A 14459-nucleotide genomic window follows, 5' to 3' on the forward strand; every position below is an offset into this window, starting at 1 on the left:
TCCTGGGTTCAAATCCCAGCTATGGTATATAAGCATGCTTTTCAAAAAGTACAAATCCTTAATCATGCTACTTTTTCTATCGAATTGATCATAATGGAAGTATGGTTTATGCTATCGCCAGCTTTAGCATGTAGTGTGGGTCATGGTCTAGAGGGTAAGACAGATACCTACTACACACTAGGTTCTGGGTTCAAATCCCAGCTATGGTATATAAGCATGCTTTTCAAAAAGTACAAATCCTTAATCATGCTACTTTTTCTATCGAATTGATCATAATGGAAGTATGGTTTATGCTACCGCCAGCTTTAGCATGTAGTGTGGGTCATGGTCTAGAGGGTAAGACAGATACCTACTACACACTAGGTCCTGGGTTCAAATCCCAGCTATGGTATATAAGCATGCTTTTCAAAAAGTACAAATCCTTAATCATGCTACTTTTTCTATCGAATTGATCATAATGGAAGTATGGTTTATGCTACCGCCAGCTTTAGCATGTAGTGTGGGTCATGGTCTAGAGGGTAAGACAGATACCTACTACACACTAGGTTCTGGGTTCAAATCCCAGCTATGGTATATAAGCATGCTTTTCAAAAAGTACAAATCCTTAATCATGCTACTTTTTCTATCGAATTGATCATAATAGAAGTATGGTTTATGCTACCGCCAGCTTTAGTATGTAGTGTGGGTCATGGTCTAGAGGGTAAGACAGATACCTACTACACACTAGGTCCTGGGTTCAAATCCCAGCTATGGTATATAAGCATGCTTTTCAAAAAGTACAAATCCTTAATCATGCTACTTTTTCTATCGAATTGATCATAATGGAAGTATGGTTTATGCTACCGCCAGCTTTAGCATGTAGTGTGGGTCATGGTCTAGAGGGTAAGACAGATACCTACTACACACTAGGTCCTGGGTTCAAATCCCAGCTATGGTATATAAGCTGTTTTGAAAATCTGCAATTCCCTACTGCATGGGATGGATGGATGATTGAGAGAGATTAAAATTTTTCCGACGGAATTCCGTATAAATTGGAATTCCGCGGAAATGCCCCAGTATACCGTCGGAATGGAACGGTAACGGAATTTCTATATGTCGGAATGCGGAATTGTGCCGGAAACGGAAATCAGCTATTCCGACCATGCCTGCTAATAAAGTGGCTAGAGAAATACCTGTATATAATTTTTCTGGTCATCGTGTTTCTTTTGGTTCATGTATGTGCCACAGCCCGGTGCAGTTAGCATGCTGTTCTCCCCCCAGCCCAGTATAGGTAGTCAGATGTCCTCTTCCCCCCCAACCCAGTATAGGCAGTCAGGTGCCCCCCCCCCAGCCCATATAGGTAGTCATGTCTTCCACCCCCCACTCCCAGCCCAGTATAGATAGTAATATGTCCTCCATTCCACCCTCCTTCAGTCCAGTATAGGTATTTATATGTCCCACCCACCTTCCTTCCCCGAGCCCGGTACAGGTGGTCAGATGTCCCTAGCCCAGTATAGGTAGTCATATGTCCTCCACTCTCCCCGTCCTCCAACCCCCCCCCCCCCCCCAGACCAGTATAGGTAGTCAGAGGTTACGCCCCAAGATAGTGAGAAGGCCTCCCTCCTGCCCACCTAGTATAGCTTCTCTGCGGCCCCCTCATGTCCTGAGCTGCAGCAACTAGAAACTCACATTTCCAGGATACACTGCTATCCTCTACTCTGCCGCTTAGCATCTGGTTACCATGGTTCCAGCCGGAAGCCAAGGTAACCAGATGCTACAGTGGGATGCAAAAGTTTGGGCAATCTTTTGAATCGTCATGATTTTCCTGTATAAATCGTTGGTTGTTACGATAAAAAATGTCAGTTTAATATATTGTATATGAGACACACACAGTGATATTTGAGAAGTGAAATGAAGTTAATTGGATTTACAGAAAGTGTGCAATAATTGTATAAACAAAATTAGGCAGGTGCATACATTTGGGCACCACAAAAAAGAAATGAAATCAATATTTAGTAGATCCTCCTTTTGCAGAAATTACAACTTTGACAAGATTTCCCAGTCCCTGCACTGGACACACAGCACTACAGCATGATGGAACCACCACCATATTTTACTGTAGGTTGCAGGTGTTTTTCTTGGAATGCTGTGTTCTTTTTCCTCCCCTTGTTAACTCCCTTTTAGTTTCATCACTCCACAGCACCTTATTCCAAAATAAAGCTGGCTTGTCCAAATGTGCTTTAGCATACCTCAAGCGGCTCTGTTTGTGCTGTGGGAGGAGAAAAGGCTTCCTCTGCATCACTCTCGCATACAGCATCTCCTTGTGTAAAGTGCGCCGAATGGTTGAATGATGCACAGTGACTCCATCTGCAGCAAGATGATGTTGTAGGTCTTTGGTACTAGTCTGTGGGTTGACTCTGACTGTTCTCACCATTCTTCTCTTCTGGCTATCCGAGATTTTTCTTGTCTGCCACTTTGAGCCTTAACTTGAACTGAACCTGTGGTCTTACATTTCCTCAATATGTTTCTAACTGTGGAATAGAACAGCTGAAATCTCTGAGACCGCTTTATGTATCCTTCCCCTAAACCATGATGGTGAACAATCTTCAGGTCATATGAGAGTTGTTTTGAGACCCCCATGTTGCTACTCTTCAGAGAAAATTAAAAGAGGGGGGAAACTTACAATTTACCCTCTTAAATACTCTTTCTCATTATTGGATTCACCTGTTTATGTAGGTCAGGGGTCACTGAGCTTACCAAGCCAATTTGAGTTGCAATAATTAGTTCTAAAGGTTTTGGAATCAATAAAATGACAACCGTGCCCAAATTTATGCACCTGCTTAATTTTATGTAAACAAATATTGTGCACTTTCTGTAAATCAAATAAACTTCATTTCACTTCTCAAATATCACTGTGTGTGTCTCCTCTATGATATATTTAACTGCCATTTTTTATCGTAACAACCAATGATTTATACAGGAAAATCATGACGATTAACAAGGTTGCCCAAACTTTTACATCCCACTGTAAGCCCCAGAGGAGAACAGTGCAATTTGGTGCTGGATCCAGGAAAGGTTCCAGTGAGTTTCCGATCACTGAAACGCTACAGGACAGGAGGGGAGCATCTGGCACAACACAGGGCAGATTTCAAAAAAATACTTATGCGCTTAGGATCAAACACTTGATTGCATGCGTGGTTCGCGTTCCACTATTGCTGTGTAAAACAATATATCCACCAGATTGTTCAAAAAGGTCCGCGCTCACAAACATAGGCTACAGAATAAAAAAGTCTCACGTCCCTTATTCAAATCCTCAGCGGATAATCCGAGGTGGATGATCCAAGGTGAAGTTTGGGTCAGACCATCCACTTTAATTCATATGAGCCATGAATTCACGTGACATGCAAGAAAAATACAAAAACACATATAGTGCATGACTGCTGGATTGATACAAATTCCAACACCTCTCCGCAGTGCTCCTCCTTCACCTCACACTACACCTCTGTGCTGGGACACCCCCCCTAAGTGCCCGCACTCACCCGAATGCCCTCCAAAATATCCGGAGGTTGGAATTACAGCTTTTGGGGGTTTGGAACCATCAATACTCCAAACAGTCCGCTCCTACTTCCTAATAACCACTTGTTCCTCAGTGTCACTAAAACTTAAGAACAAACTGACATAGTGTAAAAACGTCAGATTTTTAATAAATAAAAAGGGGGTAATGCACTCACCAGCAGTGACTTCAGACAAGCGTTTCAAGTACAAGGATGGTCCCCGGGTGACTGTCCCGACTGCCGCCGTCTCAGATGCTCGCTGAACGCTGCTCCAAACACTTCCGTGTTTTCTCAATGCATTTCGTCAGGAACTGACTCATCAGAGCCCCTGACACTAACTCAGTGACACTGAGGGACAAGTGGTTATTAGGAAGTAGGAGCGGACTGTTTGGAGTATTGATGGTTCCAAACCCCCAAAAGCTGTAATTCCAACCTCCGGATATTTTGGAGGGCATTCGGGTGAGTGCGGGCACTTAGGGGGGGGGTGTCCCAGCACAGAGGTGTAGTGTGAGGTGAAGGAGGAGCACTGCGGAGAGGTGTTGGAATTTGTATCAATCCAGCAGTCATGCACTATATGTGTTTTTGTATTTTTCTTGCATGTCACGTGAATTCATGGCTCATATGAATTAAAGTACATGGTCTGACCCAAACTTCACCTTGGATCATCCACCTCGGATTATCCGCTGAGGATTTGAATAAGGGACGTGAGACTTTTTTATTCTGTAGCCTATGTTTGTGAGCGCGGACCTTTTTGAACAACACAACACAGGGCAGGGCAGCAGAGCACAGGTCTCTGCAGAGGGTGAGGCCCCAAGCTATTGCGTGGGTCACTTGTACCCTCGAGCAGAAGCAGTCATTAGAACAATTTTGCAGAGAGCAGAAAGTTTTTTTCTCTCTTTGCCCTTCCTTATCAGTCTCTCAGGACAGGGCCCCCGGTGGCTTCTGGGCCCCCCCTGCAGCTGCATCCCTTGCAGGGTCTATTGTTACGCCCCTGGGGTCGAGTATCTCTGTACACAAGATCCTGCTGCACACACTGAATAGGGACTTTCAACAAATCTTTGTCTGCAAAACTTTGTATGACTCCTTATCAGTGGCAGAGTAGATGCAGTCATTAGAACAATTTTGCAAAGAGCAGAAAGTTTTTTTCTCTCCATGCCCATTTGTTGTCAGTCTCTCAGGACAGGGGAAAGAAACCTCTCTCCCCTTAGAACTCCCTTCTATCACATGATGAAAATGATCACATGCTGTCTATGAATTCCCTAACAGAAATTATTCAGGACAAATTGACCATTTTGTGGCATCTGTTTCTTGCAAGATGCCACATACATGGAAATTTAAGTGGTGTGGAGGTACCTTAACCTGACTGATACAAGCACTGCTAAAGATTGTCGAAAGTATATCATATATGATTACCTTCTTCTCACTTCTTTATTGTGTTTGCAGGTAATCATGTCATTTGAACATTTTATGTACAAAGGTGTCCGATTTGCCACAAAGGCTCATTCAGATGAAACTCTAAATTTTGCAGAAAATGAATTTGAAGTCTTTGATGATGATGTCTACAATGTCACCTACCCCAAATCAGGTAATCCAGATCAGTTGTTCTTTTACTTACTTATTCATACATTCTGCTTTTTTTAGGTCTCTTTCCTGGAATAGTGGACCATGGCTAAAGACAATTGCATTCTGTGGTCAATGTACATCCTTGGTAATGATATAGTGATAGCAACAAAAAAAGAAAATTGGACAGATTGCAATGCTGCTCCTATGTCCCTCAGTCCATTTATCCTTCTGCACACAGCGTGTTCATGGCACATTGGGTAGCATAGTGGCGTAATGGTGGATAGTGATGAGCTATGCAAATGTTGCATAATGATAATTTTGCATTGAAATTTGCAATTACTATGTAAAATTGTAATGTGAAATTTTGATCAAATTTATAATACATTTTTCTCGTAACTGTAATTAGGATTTGTAATCTCGCAATTACTTCTAATATCGAAATTTACATTGAAATCGTTGCTGTCAACTTTAGTGGTTGATAGAAAAGCCCTTATACATGTTATCATCACCAAAATGTCTAGGGGCCTGATTCACAAAGGTTTTCTGTTAAATGATCTCACCTTACGAATTAACTCAAAATGTATTTCTCCTTAAATGACTTAACTCAAGATTTAGCTCTCCTTAACTGACTTAACTCATGGTTTAGCTCGCCTTATCTAACTTAACTCACGATTGAGCTCTCCTTATTAACTGACTTAACCTCCTTGCCGGTTATCCCGAGCTCAGCGGTTTCGACAGCAGATTCGATCACTGGGATCGAATCTGCTGCCAATCGTTCGCGCTACACGCCGAATTTCGATCCTTTTCGTCCGATCCCGTCGATCGCTCCGTGCGGAAAATTAGCGTCGATCGCCCGCGGGTAGGGAGCGCGTCGCTAGCGGCGTTCGAGTACCCGACGACCGACGCAACAGAGCCGCATACATTACCTGCTCCGCCGGCACGTCTACGCCCGGTCACCGCTGCTCCGTGTCCGCGCTGGTCTCCGGCATGCTTCAGTTCCTCCGGCCCGGCAGGAAGTTTAAACAGTAGAGGGCGCTCTACTGTTTAAACTTCCTGCCGGGCAGGAAGAAGTAAAGCATGCCGGGGCGGAGACCATGACTAACTTAGTCGGAAAGCTTAATGGCTTGTTTGCATAGAGATAACAACTGGAGTTTCTTAACTCTTCCTGTACTGGAAACAATTAGACTGATGTATCTGATCTTAATGTTTTATTTCTTAGCTGTACTACACATACAAATCATAATATCATAATTTTTTTTTCGCTTCAGTGTCTCTTTAACTGACTTAATTCGTGGTTTAGCTCTCCTTAACTGACTTAAATCATCTTTTAGCTCCTTATCTATTTATCTCATGGATTATCTCTCCTTATTTGCTTATCTCCTACATCAGGGATGTCAAACCGGTCCTGCGAGGGCCGAGGTCCTCACACATTTTTAACACAGCTCAAACTAATTGATGTCTGAATCAGTAAAGGTGCAGTCCATCAGGTAGAACACAGTCCTCTCTTTCTCAGTCCATCCAAAACACTGGCATGGATCTGGCCCTACAGGCCTGGAGTTCGACACCTGTGTCCTACATCATCACTCTTTGCAGATAAGGTGAAAAATAAATACCCTTTGCGAATCAACTGCTTGGTGTGTTAAGGGGAATAGCTGGTACAGGTAAAAGATTAAGTAAAAGCCCCCACCCTTCCCCCAGAGCCTACCATTGACAAGGGGCTCTTGTCCATGGTGCCCAGGAGGAGGTGGAAAGGTACCCCTGGGGGCGGGGGGTTTCATTGTGGAATCTGAGGGTTGCTTTTAACTAGGGGGCCCCCAGATGTCAGCCTCCACAGGTAAAATAGGTATTGGCTACTGAAGTATCCCTTACCCATTTCCACAGTTAAAAAATATAAATGCAACAATGAGAAAAGTAGGTTATTATTCTTAATTATCCATAAACACTTACTTTTAATTAATGTTACCATACCAATATCCTCAGAAATGTCCCAGTCCAGTATCCTTCCATTCTGTCGATTGAGGCCAGTTTCACACTGCCGACCTGCGGTTTCAGTGCAACCGCCATAAAAAGACTGTGGAGAATACTGCGGCAGTGTTCAAAATCTCCATTTAAGCTTTTCGCAGACAGTGTATTGCTAAAATACGCTTCCGTGCACACACACCGCAACGTGAAAAAATAAAAAGAACTCCTGCGTCCGGTCGCCGCACATCACTGTGCAAGTTAAACACCAATTTACTGTTGCGCCAGCATCGACCGTGCAGCGAAAATGTTCCCATCGCATCGGTATGAAAATGCCCCACAGACTTTCATTGGTGTAGGTTTACCCTGTGGTAAAAACAGGGTAACACAACATTCCAATGTGAAAGGGGCCTGTAGATCTCTGTGCATCCATCCCCACTCGCACCACAGGCACTTATACTAAATACAGAAAGCCCTGGCAAAGCATCTTTAAAAGTGCCCCTGGGGTTTCGCTTTGGTCCTTTGACAGACCGGCGGGAGCTCTCCCTTAGAGGAGGACTCCCATTGGTCTGTTAAAGACCTAATATGGAGTCCCAGAGGCACTTTTAGGGCCCGTTTCCGCTAGGTGTCCTGAAACACATGCACAGCAATGGAAGAGTTTCCACTGCATGCATGTTGTGTGGAGCGGTGCGGAGCGATCCGAGAATCTGCAGCATGCTGCAGATTCTCGCACAGCTGCATCCGCCCGCAGCTGCGTCCCATCTCCTCCAATACACTTCTGCATCGGGAGATGCAGAAGTGATGAGGCCGGCTGCGGAAGTGATGCGATGCGGCTAGAGAGCCGCATTCGCATCACTAAGTAGTGGAAACGGGCCCTTATAGATGCTTTGTTGGGGCTTGCTGTTCTGACCGTAAATAATTAAGAAAGCATGGATTTAAATAAGTACGTCTCATTAGTAAGGCAGTAAGGCAGTATGAAATCCGTTCTAAACTGAAACTCGCATAGCAGCCAAATGGAAATTCATTGGTTTTAGTACAAAATAATAAAAACAGATTCGGTGCTATTGGTTATGCCACATCACTTTCAGTAGAAACCAGGCATGGGCTTCCGAATTCCGCGGAAGCTAAAATTCCGAAATTCCGCCGGAATTGGGGTTTCCGCATGGTTCCGCGGAATTCGGAATTTGCAATCCGGAATTCGGAATTTGCAATCCGGAATTCGGAATTCCGGCAAAATCGGAATCGGAATGAATTGACCAATCAGGAGATGTGGAATGAGTTGACCAATCATAATCAGCGGAGAGTTACTGCGCTAAAATAACGGTTTCAACATTTTTTTTATCCAAATTTACAAAATACAAATCAACTTTCTTAACAATAGATATTTCAAATGAGCGATTGAGTGTTTCCTCCTAAATTTACGGAAATCCGTTTAAAAATTACGGAAGTCCGTTTAAAAATACGGAAAGGGCACGTGGCGGAATACCGCGGAATTCCGCGGAATGTAGCGGAATTCCACCGGAATGTAGCGGAAGCGGAATTTCGGTAGTGGCGGTATGCGGAATTACCGCGGAATCGGAAATTGGCTCTTCCGACCATGCCTGGTAGAAACCCTTTTTTATAACTAATTTTGTTGATACTTTCCTTAGGTACCAACTGGATGATAGAGATACTGAATTTAATTAAACATGATGGAGATGCCACAATATGCCAAACTGTGCCAATCTATGATCGATCACCATGGCTTGAAGTTCTTACCTTTAGGGATCAAATGAGGAGTCTCACTCATCCCAGGATCATTTCTTCCCATCTGCCATATCAGTTGTTTGCTAAATCTTTTTTATCGTCTAAAGCAAAAGTAAGTGTTGTATATAAAAGGTGATCTGAATTCTACATGTACTACAGCATAAGCAATCTGGGATTTGAAATTCAATACCCATGTCCATTCAAGGCATAACAAGGAGGGATCCAAAGGAGGCGTTGTACTTACCCAGAAAATAAAAAAAACTAGGAGCCCTGCATAGTGTAGTATGTACTGGATTATGATAGGTGAACATAAAAGGAGAGGAACTCATAAACAAGGGTTGCAGGAACGACAACAGTGGAAGTGCTGGTGAATAAAGCCTGTCTTCATTTGGTGATGTGAAAAAAACTATCTCAATTTATTGTGACAATGCATTTCGTGGGTATTTTCTCAATTCTTCAGGATTCAAACATTATGGTGTGTTTACATCATTAATTAAGCCTTCTCTTACCACTTTAAACTGTTTTTAGATGTTTTATTTTTTATTGGGGCACCTCCAACCTCCCACTATAATTAGTAAACTAACGTACTCAATGCTCACTTTGCTGCCAGAAAGCCTGAGCTTTGCATGTGGCTGGTATTGCTCATAAAACCAAGGCACTAACCTACTGCATGTTGCTGTGCACAGGCACTACATGGCAAGGTTTTTTTAAGCTACTACTGCTGACAGTGTAGCAAGTTGCCTAGAGAAACACGTATTGTAGCCCACTGCAGTATAGGTAGCAAGTGGGATGCTAGTGCCAAAGAAGGTGTTCTAGTTAGGGATGGCCCTGCTTAGGAGAACTCATGGAGAAGCATGTGATCAGTTTGATCAGCTGATAGATTTGTAAGGTTCTGATTTGCTGGTCCTGATCATGTGTTAAACCAGGAAGTCATAACAGCAAATCAGGACCTTACAAATCTATCAGCTGATCAGACTGATCACATGCTTCTCCATGAGTTCTCCTAGTTCTAGTCAGCTAAAGTGAATCTCAGAAAGGGTACAGAATTCTACATCCAGACACAAACAAGGAAACAAAAAGCAGAAGTGCCATTATTGATGAAAGATCAGTGTATTTAAAGCTTGAAAAACTAACACAAACACAAGTTCAGTCTGTAGAGAAATCCACACCAGAGTTTCCAGAGCAACAGCATAGTGAAGCAGAGATAGAAATAGGTGTAAACAGTTTACACCAAACTGAAGATGTAATTGACTTACATACTTCTGAACAACCAGTCACTTCAGTAAGAACATCAACAAAAGCATAAAAATAATTCCAGCAGAATGTTTGATCTACACAGCACAGGTCCACTTTAAGCCAAAAGTTAAAAAAAAAAACTTTATTCTACAGTATTTCAACATGAGTCAAAAGGTGCAAGCACACCTATAGCAAATGTTTCACCTAAATTGGGAGGTGAAGAAGATTTAGGCCTATATGCTATCATTTTTTTTTTCGCCAAGTAGATAATTTTTCATCTTTTATTTAACCTCCTTGCCGTTCTAAAAAATCCGGCAAGAAGGCAGTGCCGCACTTTAAAAAAAAAATTTTTTTTTAAATCATGTAGCGAGCCCAGGGCTCGCTACATGATAGCCGCTGAGCGGCGGCATCCCCCCACCCACTCCGATCGCCTTCGGCGATCAGAGTATGCAGGAAATCCCGTTGAGAACGGGATTTCCTGCAGGGCTTCCCCGGTCGCCATGGCGACCGGGCGGGATGACGTCACCGGCATCATGGACGTCGTGACGTCAGAGGGAATCCCGATCCGCCCCTTAGCGCTGCCTGGCACTGATTGGCCAGGCTGCGCAGGGGTCTGGGGCGGGGGGGCGGTTCGGCGCGGCGGGTACGCGTGAATCGGCTGCGAGCGGCGGCGATCGCGTACTACACGCAGCTAGCAAAGTGCTAGCTGCGTGTAGGAAAAAAAAAATTATGCAAATCGGCCCAGCGGGGCCTGAGAAATCCTCCTGCGCAGGTTACCCCGAACTGAGTTCGGGATAACCGGCAAGGAGGTTAAAATAACTTTCCCACACTTTTCAACTGAAAAAGCACTGAAAAGTAAGTGAAAAGTTACCATCAAAATTATTTTTTAGTATTTTCTTGCTTTCTGGTGGCTTAAAAGGCATTTTATTCCCAAGTTTAAAGTAATCACCTGGGAGAAAACTCAGTAGAAATAGGTAATTGCATAGGGGTCTTAGTCCATCCAGTGAGCAGTACAGGCAAGCAGTGGGGACACTTTTTCTACATTTCAACCACTACACATCCAGACATTGCAGCAGCCATGTCTCCTTTCTGCAGATGCATGAGTAGACCACATCATAGAGACTGCAAACAAAAGAGTGGTAAGAGTGATTGAAATAACATACTTTGATACTGAGATGGTAGTGGATGCTATGACAAACCCACTATCCAGTGACAAGTTTATTGATTTTCTGTTTCAAATGGGATTGATATAAGTAGTTGTTGAGTGGGGGTGTTGGAATGTGTATTTAGCAGCAACAGTCTAAAATACATTACCAACTATAGTCACAGTGTGGCAGTGTGTTCTAATAACAAACATTTTCTTACATCCTGAGTCTGTAAAAGGAAATTGTAAATAAACTAATTTGTTATACTTGGTGTGTATCAGCCATAGCCATGATGCTAATTAACATCTGTTTCTCCTGCATTCTACATTGCTGTGCACTAAGAAGTTAGTTTATAATAGCCTTTCTAAGCTTCCTTCCAAAAATGTATTGAAAAAATAATTGGTGTCCCCTAAAATATGAATAAGATTGTGAGCTCCACTGTTAGTGGCTATGTACTCTTCAAATCACTGCAGAAGATGTCAGCATTATAATACATCCATAATAATACTGCTGTAATGATCTGCTCTGCTGTCTGCACAGGCAGGCAGCTTTTTGACCAGTTTTCAGGTCTAAATGCTGCAGGTCCCTGGAAAGGAGACCTGTCTTCACTCTGCAACTTTCAGAGTTGCTGTTCTGTTGAGGGATTTGCATCCACTTGTCATGCAAATTGCTTAGCTGGTCCTTTGAAGGCTTGCAGTATAAATACCATTTCCTCCTAGAATTCCCTGCTGGTCGTAAAGGTTTGGTCCTGCTAGACTTACCTGGAGTCTCAGCCCTCTGCTAATGGTTTGCTAATATTATCTTAGAGTAGTTATCCTTGGGAGTGCACTAGCATTCCTTCTAGCAGTCAGGTTGTTATTATCTGTATTGCCTAGTTCTGTCTTTCTGTTGCGGTTGTTCTGTCGCCAGCCGCGGCTGACAGGGAATCGCTCTGTCTGTTTGGATCGCATTCACCCTAGCGTTAGAGGCGGTGGATCTCTCCATATTCTGTCTCAGGAGTGTAAGCCAGAGCAGCGGTTGCTACTGGTTGCTCCATCTGTCTGTCTTGTCTGGATCGCATCCGCCCTAGCGGTACAGGCGGTGGTTCCTTCTGTACTCTGTCTAGGAGTGTAGCCAGAGCTGCGGTTGCTACTGGTTACTCCTTCTGTCCGTCTTCTCTGGAAAGAACGCTTGCTGTCGTCTCGGTGAGGTAACCGTTTAGCAAGCGTTCGCGTTCTCTATTTGTTTTCGTGTTTCATTGGTTAGTCAGGGTTGGTACGCTTTGTCGCTGTTGCGCTTATCGTGCGGTGACGTGCACGCGCTTTGTCACTATTGCGCTTAACGTGCGGAGATCGCGTGTAGTTAGTCCTGTCTGCTCCTTTGTGTTGGATTGCAGTTTGTTATCGGTTCTGTCTTTATTCTTCCTATGCTCTGTCTTTACTCAGTCTTGTGTCGCTATTAGCAATCGCCATTCTTGCGATTGCGTTCCCACTTGGTCTTCGCTGTTGTGTGTTCACCGTCGCTGACTGGCGACTAGATTGGTGGACATACATTCATTCTGTCTCTGTGCTCACTTTCTCTCTCTAGGGGCTATCTTGCTCTGTATTGTTTCACCTCGTACAATTTCCATCTGGCATCTGTGGCAGTGCAGAGGGTTTATTCCTCTGCATTCCACAGCTCCATCTGCCGGTGGGAATTCCTCTCTACTGGTGCATTGCACCAAAGCTGGGTTCTCCTTTTCTAAACGTTTGTGGAGGGTTTCCGCAGTGTCAGCGCACAAGTTGTGCGCTGACCACGGAGATAATTCTCGATTCGTTACAGTATGACCAGCCAAACCGAAATTCCCAGTGTAGAGGGAATTTCCGATTTGTACGATTTTGTCGAATATGGTTCTTGTACCTTTAAAGAGAACCCGAGGTGTGTTTAAAGAATGTTATCTGTATACAGAGGCTGGATCTGCCTATACAGCCCAGCCTCTGTTGCTATCCCAAACCCCACTAAGGTCCCCCTGCACTCTGCAATCCCTCATAAATCACAGCCGTGCTGTGAGGCTGTGTTTACATCTGTAGTGTCAGTCTCAGCTGCTCCCCCGCCTCCTGCATAGCTCCGGTCCCTGCCCCCGCCCCTTCCCTCCAATCAGCAGGGAGGGAAGGGATGCAGGCGGGGACTAGAGTTCTGCAGGAGGCGGGGAGAGCAGCAGACTGACACTATAGAGATAAACACAGCCAGCTCTGACAAGCTGTTTGTCAGCAGCGTGGCTGTGATTTATGAGGGATTGCAGAGTGCAGGGGGACCTTAGGGGGGTTTGGGATAGCAACAGAGGCTGAGATGTATAGGCAGATCCAGCCTCTGTATGCAGATAATATTCTTCAAACCCACCTCGGGTTCTCTTTAAGAGGATTTCCTTTCAGAATGTGTAAGATTTTTTTCTTAATCCTACATTTCAAATCACTGATTCGTCGACATGGGCCCTCCAAATAGCTTATAGTCTATTACAAGGATATCTGTTTTTGTGGGCTTATGAGAATTTGAAAAGCAATTCCTGGAATGATAATCCTTATCAGTTTCTTACATTGATTTTCTCTCACTGGTTTAAACTGCCTTCCTTTCCACCTATCCTTGAGGGGTGTGTACCTGGTAATCAATCACTTATTCCATCTGATCTACTGCATACAGAACTATGCAGTTTACAAAGGATGGCATTGACAATCAGTTTAATGTCTCAGTACCTAAAGCCACTAAATGTGAAATCTCTGAGTGTGTGAAGTTTGACCTTGTGCAATCTAAGATTCCCTTGTCTATGGACATCAGATTCTCTTTTCCCAGTAATTGTTTGAGGAGATCCCTTTTTGATCGGGCTATGGGAAAAGTTCATAGACAATGCAATCTGCATAAGGTCTTTGATTGTCCTCTGCCTTATGAACCCATACATGTTCCTGTTACAGCATCAGTTACAAAGCCTGTGCAGGAGGAATGCATTGACAGCTCTTTTAAACAGGAGCCAGTCAAAGCTGCTAAAAAGAGAAAGTCTAAAAGACGCAAACACCTGAGTGAAACACTTCCTATAGATGTTGACAATGAAATTGTTCATCCTGTGCCTAGAAAATCTTCCCAGCTGAAAAATCTGTTGCCCATAGCAACTACAAATAAAGAAGTTATTTCTGTAAAGTCTGAAATGTGGAACACACTTGAATGTGATAAATCCAGAGAGACTTCTCAGTCTCAGGTTTTATTACCTCAAGCAAAAGCATATGTGGATCCTATAATGGGCAGAATTATTCAGTATATTAAAGAGAAA

At 43.7% G+C, this 14459-nt stretch overlaps 1 protein-coding gene across 1 annotated transcript in view; it reads left to right on the top strand.

The window, feature by feature from the left end:
* The window catches only part of LOC137521617 (sulfotransferase 2B1-like), a 56955-nt gene that overhangs the window by 23779 nt on the left and 18717 nt on the right, over window positions 1-14459 (top strand). The window contains exons 2-3 of the mRNA XM_068241097.1: window positions 4977-5118; window positions 8705-8913. Coding sequence (XP_068097198.1) covers window positions 4983-5118; window positions 8705-8913 — 345 coding nt within the window. The 5' untranslated portion in view covers window positions 4977-4982. The remainder of the gene's footprint in view (window positions 1-4976; window positions 5119-8704; window positions 8914-14459) is intronic.

The sequence above is a fragment of the Hyperolius riggenbachi genome, chromosome 6 (genome assembly GCF_040937935.1).
Source record: "Hyperolius riggenbachi isolate aHypRig1 chromosome 6, aHypRig1.pri, whole genome shotgun sequence".
Taxonomy (NCBI): Eukaryota; Metazoa; Chordata; class Amphibia; order Anura; family Hyperoliidae; genus Hyperolius; species Hyperolius riggenbachi.